The sequence below is a fragment of the Ranitomeya imitator genome, chromosome 4 (genome assembly GCF_032444005.1).
Source record: "Ranitomeya imitator isolate aRanImi1 chromosome 4, aRanImi1.pri, whole genome shotgun sequence".
Classification (NCBI taxonomy): domain Eukaryota; kingdom Metazoa; phylum Chordata; class Amphibia; order Anura; family Dendrobatidae; genus Ranitomeya; species Ranitomeya imitator.
In genome coordinates, this window is record NC_091285.1 from 409,954,222 (window position 1) to 409,966,722 (window position 12,501).

The 12,501-nt window shown below is 42.9% G+C and overlaps 1 protein-coding gene across 4 annotated transcripts in view; it reads left to right on the forward strand.

Annotated features, from left to right (window-relative positions):
• Positions 1-12,501, forward strand: part of TMEM209 (transmembrane protein 209) — a 136,714-nt gene that overhangs the window by 85,066 nt on the left and 39,147 nt on the right. For all 4 annotated transcript variants that reach the window (XM_069765377.1, XM_069765378.1, XM_069765380.1 and 1 more), the window contains 2 exons: positions 1,699-1,824; positions 10,716-10,813. In XM_069765377.1, coding sequence (XP_069621478.1) covers positions 1,699-1,824; positions 10,716-10,813 — 224 coding nt within the window. The remainder of the gene's footprint in view (positions 1-1,698; positions 1,825-10,715; positions 10,814-12,501) is intronic.

A 12,501-nucleotide genomic window follows, 5' to 3' on the forward strand; every position in this document is an offset into this window, starting at 1 on the left:
AGAAATAGGGATTTTTGTGTACTCACCGTAAAATCCTTTTCTCCGAGCCATTCATTGGGGGACACAGCTCCCACCCTGTTATTAGCTTATGCTTTGTTTTTATCTTTTGATATGTTATACTCTTATATATAATGTGACATGCTTTACGCTTATATGTCGTTATTGATCTCCTACTGCTTTTGCACCGAACTGGTTAGCTGGGAGCCAGCAGGAGGGTGTATACTGCAGGGGAGGAGCTAACTTTTTCTTTGTATTACTTAGTGTCAGCCTCCTGGTGGCAGCAGCATACACCCATGGTCTGTGTCCCCCAATGAATGGCTCGGAGAAAAGGATTTTACGGTGAGTACACAAAAATCCCTATTTTTTAATGTATTTAGGAATTTTTTTTAAAGTATTTTTACACAGTGTGATTTTTTTTTTTTTTATTTAATTTTTTTACTTTGTCCCAGGGTGGGCCATCATTATATATTGTCAGATCTCAGCAGGTGCTCGCAAGCCACCTCCCTGCAGGACCAGGAAGGACCCCCATGGCCATCTTGGATCCGGGGCCTGCAGGGAAGAGAACGGAGGAGACCTTCAGAACAACACGCGATGCTTTCCTATGCCACAGGAACGCTGCGATCATGTTTGATCGCCGTGTTCCAGGGGTTAATGTGCCGGGGGCTGTGATAATCAGCTGACACCCGGCCGCGCACCCCCCATGAGCGCGGCTGATCGCACTCATCGTACTATCCCGTCGACCGTCATACGGGCCCGGGTCACCTCGACGGGATAGTACGTCTAATGTCAGAAAGGGGTTAAAGTAATGCGCTCCACCCTTATGGGAGTGGAGTTGCGTCACACAGGAAGAGCTGCGGGCGCTGGAGAAGCAGGGACATGCAAAGAAGTGCCGGGAGCAGGGGAGTATGATGGACAGCTGCCACTCCGCCTCCCCCGCCAACCCCCTGGGACAATGACTGTATAAGCCGAGAAAGGCACTTTCAGCCTAAAAAAATGGGCTGAAATCTCGGCTTATACTCGAATACATATGGTAGTTTAGTTCTCTTAAGCTACTGCAGTACCCTGCAAATGGGGTATGTGTCCATTGTTACAACTACTAGCAACTATCATTATATGTCTGTAACCATGTATACATAAGCGACTGCAATGCCTGCACATGAGGAAAGAGACATAGCTGATCAAAAGAACTATACTACATTTCTAATTTGAGGTATTTACTACGTCTTCCTCCGCATTGATGAAAATAAACACATGCGCCTTATTAGGAACGGGCATAAATGACCCGGTCTTGAACTGGTTAAGTGTCGTGTTTATCTTTTTATTCTTTTTTTTTTCTAAGATATTGAGGTTTTCATTTTGAAGAGTATTTTTTAGAAGGGATAAAAATATATTGTATGATTATGTATTTCTTCTGCATTTTGGTCTAGTTTTTAATGACTTGTAATGTAAATGTAATTTGTCACGTGGTGTTAATCTGTGGTTGGCTGTGTTGTCTTGTCCTGATACATAATACTAATGAATTCAAAGTCTGGGTACTTTGTTTCTCATGACTGTATATGTAGTATTGGGCCTTCTAGATAATTGGTCTGTAGTTTAAAATTCATCATGTTGAATGTGGAGCATGAGATCAATGTAAAATGTATACCTGACTTATAGTACACCCTGTAAGATGCAGAATTTGTTTGTGTTTATATCTAGAGTCCAGTATTAGCAGTTTAAAGCAAGCAGCTATTGTAAAGGCACCGCTAATCCCTTCACTCAATGTTATTGTTCAGTACCTGGACATCACTCCAAATCAAGAATACCTCTTTGAAAGGATTAAAGGTAAGGACTTAAGGGGTATAATGTGCTGAAGAGACAGAGACGCATATTTGACACATTTTTTATACTATTTTTATGCAAATTAAATGCTGAATTTTATATTACCAGCAAAAACTATAGATTTAAACAAATCTCATGCACATGATTGCTATTTTTTCTGATTAAATGGGAAAACTGCTCATTCAAAAAAAAAAAAACTGCAGCAAGTCAATTCTTTCTGCGTTTTGCATAATGTTTCACTCATAGAAAGCTATGAGAGTAAACCTAAAAATACACATTTTGGTATTGCCGCTCTCAGAAAATGTACGATTTATCAAAATCTAAAATAAATTAATCAAAACAGTAAACATAATAAAAAATAAATGGCCAGAATTGTTTTTGGTTCACCCCAACATTGCAATAAGAGGCCATCAAAACATAGGCTCTACCCCAAATTTGTCAATAAAAATGTCAGCTCAGGACTCAAAAGTCAGTCTTGCTATGTAGTGAGCATGGTAAATGAAAAGGTGGAATTGCTTTGGGTAGAAAGTGTGGACCATTGGAATAGGGGTATTTCGGATCATAACTCGGTGGTTCTCAATCTTAAATTTGATCAGACTGTGCACTAACCTCTATGGAAATTAAACTAATTTTGGCTTAAGCTAATTGGCCCATATGACAGAATAACAAATCAGCTTGACTGCTTTATAGCGACACACCCAGAGCCTCGTAATATCAGTCTATTCTGGGATACATTAAAAGCATACCTTAGAGTTTGTCTATCCTCAGCAATTTCATATATTTAGAGTCACAACTAAGGAGGACATAGATATTGAACTTAAATTGCGAGAAGCTGGAAAGCCATATACCATATCCAACCCCTCCAGTGAAAATGGATTGGAATGGCTAAGCTCCCATAGGCTCCATACGCAACATTCAGATTCTAAATCCATTATATAGAGGACAGTAAAAACTGTCTTCATCTAATATCTCCCCTTTGTTAGACTATGCAAAGTATAAATTCAATCAGTGGAGCAAATTGCCACTATCGATCTCTGGACAGATTCATTTAATTAAAATGGTTCTGGTTCCCAAATTTAGCTATACCCTTCAACACCGCACAGTAAATCATTCTTTTCAACTCTTAACTCATTAATGTCTACGTTCACGTGGGGCAGCACAAGACCCAAACTTAAACGGTGTACCTTACAGAGATCCAAACAAAAGGGAGGGGCGACACTACCTGACTTTTTTTTCTGTGTTACCTAGTGGGGCAACTCAAAATGACCAGCAAATGGATGCCTGACTCTCCACTACCCAGTTTAGAAAGTCACTTGGCACAGACGACTAAAGCTACATGTCTGTTGGGTTTTTTAGAAGTCCCAAACCACCTGTCATCAAATTAGTGCGCACCTAAGGCTAATTTCACACTGGCGTTTTTTGCAATACGTCGCAATGCGTCGTTTATGGCAAAAAACGCATCCTGCAAAGTTGTTTGCAGGATGCGTTTTTGCCCCATAGATTAACATTTGTGACGCATTGCCACACGTAGCAACCGTCGTGCGACGGTTGCGCCGTGTTGTGGTGGACCGCCGGGAGCAAAAAACGTTAAATTTAACGCTTTTTGCTGCCGACGGACAGCTTTTTCCGACCGCGCATGCGCGGCTGCAACTCCGCCCCCACCTCCCCGCACCTCACAATGGGGCATCGGATGCGCCGGAGAAATGTATCCGCTGCACCCGTTGTGCGGCGCATCAAACGCTAGCGACGGAATCTCGGCCCGACGCATTGCGACGGGCAGATTCCGACGCTAGTGTGAAAGTAGCCTAATCTGGAAGCAAGCTAAAAGAGTAGTTAAAGGGATTGTCACACTAACAAAGTTCATTTTAATCAATAGATTTTGGAATAATATTTTCCACAATAGGATGTTTTGGTTTTTTTTTTATATTTCTGTGCTGAGATGTGTGATCATACCACAGCTCCTGGGCAGGGGAGGAAGTGAAAAAGTATACAGACATTACAGCACAGGATTGCAAAGAATTCTTTCTTTAACCCCTTAATGACCGCCGATGCGTCTTTTAACTGACCTGAGATATAAGAGAATATGATCGCCATACAGGTGACAATACAGCAGCTGTCGGCTGTACACTATAGCTCACAAGTTGCTGCATCAGCCATGATCAGTGTCATCACCGTCCATATCTGTTTAACACCTTAGATGCTGCTGTCAATAATGACTTTATCATATAAATGTTTAAAAGAGGGTGGCTTCTCCTTCTTTATCCCCATCAGCACCCTGAGATCATGATGATCCTGATGTTTGCCCTGGTAATTCATGACCAAATAGCGGCCTTAGAGTCTGCCGGACACACTGACCTGTTAAAAAGTCAGCGACATTTAGGTGGTAAAAATCAACTTTTTCATTCCTATCATGCCAATTTGTATTAATTCCTGAAAAGCACCCTAAGGGCTAATAGACTCCCTGACAGCAGTTTGCAGTATCTCAGGAGGTGTTGTTTTTAAAATGGTATCAGTTTTGAGGGTTTTCTAATATATAGGACCCCTAAAGTCACTTCAAACCTGGATAAGTCCCTAAAAAAGTTTTTTTGTAAATTTCCTTGAAAAAATGAACATTTACTGCTACATTTGTGAACTTCCTAAAATGCTAATAAAATAACATTTTACAAATGGTGCTGATGTAATGAAGACATGTGGGAAATGTTATTTATTAATGTTTTTGTGTGGTATGACTCTCTGAATTAAAGGGATAATCGTTCAAAATTTGAAAATTGCAAAAAAAATTACGTTTTGTCAAATTTCTGATATTTTTTTTATAAATAAATACTAAGCATATAAACCTAAATTTAGCATTATCATAAAGTATAATGTGTCACGAAAAAACATTCTCAAAATCACTGGAATTTGTTGAAGCGTTCCAGAGTTATTACCACAGAAAGTGACACTGGTCAGATTTTTAAAATTTGGCTCCGTCAATAAGGGGTTAAGGTAAAACATTTTTTAAAAACAGGCAGGGAAATACTTGCTCACCAAAAGAAAAAGCTGTGATCCCATGCTGTAATGTCTGTATACTCTTCTTTTTTTTTTTTTTTTACCATGTTTACTAAATGCAAAAACTGACCTGCCATTATAATTCTCCAGGACATTATTAGTTCGTAGATACCAAACATGTATAGGTTCTTTTTTATTTAAGTGGTGAAAAAAAAAAAAGTTTCTAAGAAAAAAAAGTCACCATTTTCCGAGATCCGTAGCATCTCCATTTTTCATGATCTGTATGTAATGTATTCTGAGCAAAAGTTTACCTCCGGTCAAAGGCGTCGGCTGATGGGACTACTGCTCCCATCAGTCTATTCCCGCTGCCGCTAATAACAGCGAAAGCAAGTGGCGGCTGATGGGAGTATTAATCAGCCAGCGCCTGCGCTCTAAATATATAAATAAATAAAAAAACTGTATGGGTTCCCCCTGTATTTTTGGTAACTAGCCCAGCAAACCTCACAGCTGGGGGAAATACCCTGTGTTTGGGAGGCCGAACCCGAACAGTAACACGTATTTCCTGGTGAAGTCTGTGTTCGGTGTCCGTGCCCAAACAGTAGGTGTTCGGTACGGATGCTGAACTTTTCTGTTCAGGTTCGCCCATCTGTACTCTTTACTTATTCAAGTCCATATTAGCTACATGTTGTTGATATATACAGTTAGGTTCATATATATTTGGACAGACCTTTTTCTAATTTTGGTTATAGACATTACCACTATGAATTTTAAACAAAACAATTCAGATGCAGTTGAAGTTCAGACTTTCAGCTTTCATTTGAGGGTATCCACATTAAAATTGGATGAAGGGTTTAGGAATTTCAGCTCCTTAACATGTGCCACCCTGTTTTTAAAGGGACCAAAAGTAATTGGACAGATTCAATAATTTTAACCCCTTTCTGACCTTGGACGGGATAGTACGTCCAAGGTCAGAAGCCCCGCTTTGATGCGGGCTCCGGCGGTGAGCCTTCATCAAAGCCGGGACATGTCAGCTGTTTTGAACAACTGACATGTGCCCGTAATAGGCACGGGCAGAATCGCGATCTGCCCGCGCCTATTAACTAGTTAAATGCCGCTGTCAAACGCAGACAGTGGCATTTAACTACCGCATCCGGCCGGGCAGCCGGAAATGACGGCATCGCCGACCCCCGTCACATGATCGGAGGTCGACGATGCTTCAGTATTGTAACCATAGAGGTCCTTGAGACCTCTATGGTTACTGATCCCTGGCAGCTGTGAGCACCACCCTGTGGTCGGCGCTCACAGCACACCTGATTTTCTGCTACATAGCAGCGAACAGAAGATCGCTGCTATCTAGCAGAGCCGATCGTGCTGTGCCTGCTTCTAGCCTCCCATGGAGGCTATTGAAGCATGGCAAAAGTAAAAAAAAAAAATGTAAAAAAACTGTAAAAAAAAAATAAAAGTTTAAATCACCCCCCTTTCGCTCCAATCAAAATAAATCAATAAAAAAATCAAATCTACACATATTTGGTATCGCCGCGTTCAGAATCGCCCGATCTATCAATTAAAAAAAGCATTAACCTGATCGCTAAACGGCGTAGCGAGAAAAAAATTCAAAACGCCAGAATTATGTTTTTTTGGTCGCCGCGACATTGCATTAAAATGCAATAACGGGTGATCAAAAGAACGTATCTGCACCAAAATGCTATCATTAAAAATGTCATCTCGGCACGCAAAAAATAAGCCCTCAACCGACCCCAGATCATGAAAAATGGAGACGCTACGAGTATTGGAAAATTGCGCAATTTTTTTTTTTTTTTTTTAGCAAAGTTTGGAATTTTTTTTCACTACTTAGGTAAAAAATAACCTAGTCATGTTAGGTGTCTATGAACTCGTACTGACCTGGAGAATCATAATGTCAGGTCAGTTTTAGCAGTTAGTGAACCTAGCAAAAAAGCCAAACAAGTGTGGGACTGCACTTTTTTTGCAATTTCACCGCACTTGGAATTTTTTTCCCGTTTTCTAGTACACGACATGCTAAAACCAATGATGTCGTTCAAAAGTACAACTCGTCCCGGAAAAAAATAAGCCCTCACATGGCCAAATTGACGGAAAAATAAAAAAGTTATGGCTCTGGGAAGGAGGGGAGTGAAAAATGAACACGGAAAAACGAAAAATCCCAAGGTCATGAAGGGGTTAAATAAAATGTTCATTTTTAGTACTTGGTTGAAAACCCTTTGGCAATGACTGCCTGAAGTCTTGAACTCATGGACATCATCAGACGCTGTTTCCTCCTTTTTGATGCTCTGCCAGGCCTTCACTGCGGTGGTTTTCAGTTGCTGTTTGTTTGTGGGCCTTTCTGTCTGAAGTTTAGTCTTTAACAAGTGAAATGCATGCTCAATTGGGTTGAGATCAGGTGACTGACTTGGTCATTCAAGAATATTCGACTTCTTTGCTTTAATAAACTCCTGGGTTGCTTTGGCTTTATGTTTTGGGTCATTGTCCGTCTGTAGTATGAAACGACGACCAATCAGTTTGGCTGCATTTGGCTGGATCTGAGCACACAGTATGGCTCTGAATACCTCAGAATTCATTTGGCTGCTTCTGTCCTGTGTCACATCACCAATAAACACTAGTAACCCAGTGCCACTGGCAGCCATGCATGCCCAAGCCATCACACTGCCTCCGCCGTGTTTTACAGATGATGTGGTATGCTTTGGATCATGAGCTGTACCATGCCTTCGCCATACTTTTCTCTTTCCATCATTCTGGTAGAGGTTGATCTTGGTTTCATCTGTCCAAAGAATGTTATTCCAGAACTGTGCTGGCTTTTTTAGATGGTTTTTAGCAAAGTCCAGTCTAGCCTTTTTATTCTTGATGCTTAGGAGTGGCTTGCACCGTGCAGTGAACCCTTTGTATTTACTTTCATGGAGTCTTCTCTTTATGGTAGATTTGGATATTGATACGCCTACCTCTTGGAGAGTGTTGTTCACTTGGTTGGTTGTTGTGAAGGGGTTTCTCTTCATCATGGAGATTATTCTGTGATCATCCACCACTGTTGTCTTCCGTGGGCGCCCAGGTCTTTTTGCATTAATGAGTTCACCAGTGCTTTCTTTCTTTCTCAGGATGTACCAAACTGTATATTTTGCCACTCCTGTAGCAATTTCTCGGATGGGTTTTTTCTGTTTTCGCAGCTTAAGGATGGCTTGTTTCACCTGCATTGAGAGCTTCTTTGACTGCATGTTTACTTCACAGCAAAACCTTCCAAATGCAAGCACCACACGTCAAATCAACTCCAGGCCTTTTATCTGCTTAATTGAGAATGACATAACGAAGGGATTGCCCACATCTGTCCATGAAATAGCCTTGGAGTCAATTGTCCAATTACTTTTGGTCCCTTTAAAAACAGAATGGTACATGTTAAGGAGCTGAAACTCCTTAACCCTTCATCCAATTTTAATGTGGATACCCTCAAATGAAAGCTCAAAGTCTGAACTTCAACAGCATCTGAATTGTTTTGTTTAAAATTCATTGTGGTAATGTCTATAACCAAAATTAGAAAAATGTTGTCTCTGTCAAAATATATATGGACCTAACTGTACCGTAGACCCAGCTCTCATACTACTACATACTTGAATAATGATATTTGAACAAGTACTCAAGCACAAGACTTGTTTAATTGAAAATGTATTGAAAGGCAAGCTGACTAACAAAGACTGTTAAAATAGCAAACTACACTATATTTACACATAGGTAACCGTATGTATCTGTCCATAACGTTTATTATTGTTAATAAAAACTAATTTAAAAAAATTCGGTGTTTTCTTTTACACTTTTTTTCACGCAAATGAAAAAAGGACACAGCCAAAAGATCGTTACACTTTCTGAATTTAAGTAATGTAATTGTTTATTGTATAATAGATACATTAATAATGCAGTATTATCAGAAGAATATTAGAAGTAAGCAATAACACTGCATTAAAGTTGTGCATAGTCATCAAGGTACATTAGCTCATAGGAAAAGTGTTATTTTGGAATAAGGACCCAAATTATTTTTTGAATACTTTTTGACATCGCTTTAGGAGAAGTTTCTAAATACCTAATTCTCCTTCGCCACATTGGGAGATACAGGACCGTGATGTGTGCTGCCGACACCAGCGTCGGACTGGAGCACCTTGGACCCAGCAGAGAAGATGATTCTTTGGGCCCATTATGTAGCTACATAGAAATAAATACAGGACCACCAATTGTGCGGTAAAACGGGCTAATATCAGGGTATAATATAAAGTAGTGCATGTCTTAATTATGTGGCAGGGGTTGGGGTAGCCCCCTCGTAGTATATAAAGTAGCCCCTTCATATAGTATAATGTAGCCCCCTCATATAGTATAATGTAGCCCCCTCACAGAATATAATGCAGGCCTCCTAAAGAATATAATGTAGCCCTCCCCCCCCCATAGAATATAATGCAACCAGCCTCAGAGTATAATACAGCCCCCATAGGGCATAATGTAGCCCCCTTAGAGTATAGTGCAACCCCCTCATAAGGTATAATGCAGCCTCCCCACACAGAATATAATGTAGCCCCCTCATAGTGTATAATGCAGCCCCCTTCAAATAGTATAATACAGCCCCCCCCCATAGAATATAATGCAACCAACCTCATAGAGTATAATGTAGCCCCCTCAAGAGTATAATGCAGCCCCCTCATAAGGTATAATGCAGCCCCCCAGAAAATATAATGTAGCCCCCTCGTTGGGTATCATGCTGCCCCCCCCCCTCCACAGGGTATCATGCTGCCCCCTCCAATTGGGTATCATGCTGCCCCTCTCCACAGGTTATGATGCATATCCCCCCATAGGGTATAATGCAGCTCCCTCCCCATAGGGTATGATGCAGCTCCCCCCCCCATAGGGTATGATGCAGCTCCCCCATAGTGTACGATGCAGCTCCCCTCATAGGGTATGATGCAGCTCCCCCCCATAGTGTATGATGCAGCTCCCTTCATAGGGTATGATGCAGCTCCCTATGTATGTGTGTGATTCCGGCGGCGGCTCTGCTCCAATGTCAAGAGCTGCTCTGCAGTCTGCCCGGCACACAGCAGGTACGCAATGAAATGACGTCATCGCGCACCCGCTGTGTGTCAGAGGCGAGGGGAATGATGGGAGAGGGAGCGTCATCTGACGCTCCCTCTTCCATTACAATGTGGCACACACTGGGGGGTGCTGGGGCACTGATAGCGGGTAATTTGTTAGCTGCAGCCTGGGGCAAACACTGCCCACTATTAAAGTGAAATGAAGTCACTCCTGTCCATGCCCATGGAGGCATGGGGAAGCGTGAATATTCATTTCACTTCAGCAGCAGGAATAGGCTTAGACTTCCTGTCACAGGCTACTGTTCTGCTGGCACCGGGGGCCCCATAGCAACTTCGTGGTGTGCCGCTATTAGTGACACCCCACTGGCTGGGGGCCTCTGGAGCAGCGGGGGCCATAGGCAGCTGCTGCCCTGTATGTCAGCAGGTGTCAGGGCCTGGGCCCACCGGAGAATCCTCCGGTGGCCCAGTCCAACCTGGCTAACACTAAGTGGATGCAAGAAAAGCTAGTCCTTCCTCTGCAGTATACACCACCCACTGGCTCCGAACAGAACCAGTTCATGCTTAGTGTCCGTAGGAGGCACACTGGGTTCGCTATTCAGACCAGACTTCAGAGACTGACAGCAGCATTTAACATGTTAGTAGTCACAGGCAGAACTCTGCTCCACCAACAGCTGTTTGTGGCTGCATGTCACATCCAGGGTCTGCCTCCATTCATCCGCTCCCATACATATATAGTATATAGCAGAAAGGAATTAAAGTGATTTGATATAAGGCAGTTTGGTTTCCTGCTTATGTTCTCTTTTTTTCTTCTAGAACTGTCCCATGGTGGATGCATGAGCTCTTACCGGTGGAATGGAGGTGGAGATTTTAAAGACCGGAAATGGGATACTGACCTTCCTACAGACTCTGCGGTATGGTAGTCTTCATAAACACAGGTTTTGACTTTAAGAGTTGTCATTGTGAGGAGAATAAGACAGCATTCACATGTTTATTTGTTGGTCATTTTTTCCCCTAAAATCTGCAGCAAAAGATATGGTTTATAAAACAAGTTTGAAAAAAAAAAGTCTCACAGATTTCATGGTGTGTTGCCAGTTATGCAATTCACAGCTTGCTGTATTCTGCCAGCAATTTCCTCATGAATTTACCATGGATTTCATGCATACCTGTGCAGAGGATTAAATCTGCAGCCATATTTGCAAGCAAAGACAGATATGTGTACTAGATGGTGACCCGATTCTAACGCATCAGGTATTCTAGAATATGTATGTATGTACTTCACGCTTAGCACAGCCACGAAGTATATAGCACAGCCACGTAGTATATAGCAGCCACATAGTATATAGCACAGCCCACATAACACACCCACGCAGTATATAGCACAGCCCACGCAGTATGTAGCACAGCCCACGCAGTATATAGCACAGCCCACGCAGTATATAGCACAGCCTACGCAGTATATAGCACAGCCCACGCAGTATATAGCACAGCCCACGCAGTATATAGCACAGCCCACGCAGTATATAGCACAGCCCACGCAGTATATAGCACAGCCCACGCAGTATATAGCACAGCCCACGCAGTATATAGCAGTGTGGGCACCATATTCCTGTTAAAAAAAAAAAAATAGTTATATACTCTTCCTCCGGCGTCCAGCGACACGAGACCACTAAGTCATCTGGGTAATTTCGCAATGCATCACTGGGAACGGAAGCTGGTGTCAGCATCGAGCGCATCTGTGGACGGCGGAAGGTGAGAATAGCACAATTTTTTATTTTTGTTTTTTAATTATTTTTAATATATCTTTTTACTATTGATGCTGCATAGGAAGCATCAATAGTAAAAAGTTGGTCCGGGATGGGGCGACACACTGGCACTGACTGGAGGAGATTAGGGAGGGGCCAATTCGTGGCCGGACTAAGCCTATCACTGATGGGTCGCGGCCGACCAATCGGCGACACGGGATTTCCATTACAGAGACGGACGGAAGTACCCCTTAGACCAGGGGTCCCCAACCCGTAGCTCGCGAGCCACATGTGGCTCGCCGACGATCACAGAAAAAAAATCCCTAGGGAGCCGCCCCGCTGCCTGTAATACCCACCCAGGGCGGGCGTCTGCACCCGGGCAAGTGCCGGGGCCCTGAGCAGGCAGGGGGCCCACTCGCTCTCGGGGGTCACTGGCGTGCTATGGTGCCGGCCCCCGTGAGTGGACCCCCCGCCAGCTCCGGGCCCCAGCACTTGCGATACTTACCTCTCCCTGATCCAGCGCTGCAGCGTCTTCCATCCTCTGACTGTGACGTTCAGGTCAGAGGGCGTGATGACATCACCAGTGTGCGCCCTCTGCCTGTGCAGTCGCAGCACAGAGAGCAGCAAGATGCCAACGCTGAGGAGTCCAGAGCAGCGACAAGCAACGAGAGGTGAGTATTTTATTTTTTTTTGTATATTTGGAGCAATATATGGGGACCAAACATGGAGCATCTTATGGGGCCAGTAATATAGGGAGCAACTTATGGGGCCAATTTAATATGGAGCATTTTATGGGGCCAATTTAATATGGAGCATCTTATGGGGCCAATTTAATAGGGAGCATCTTATGGGGCCAA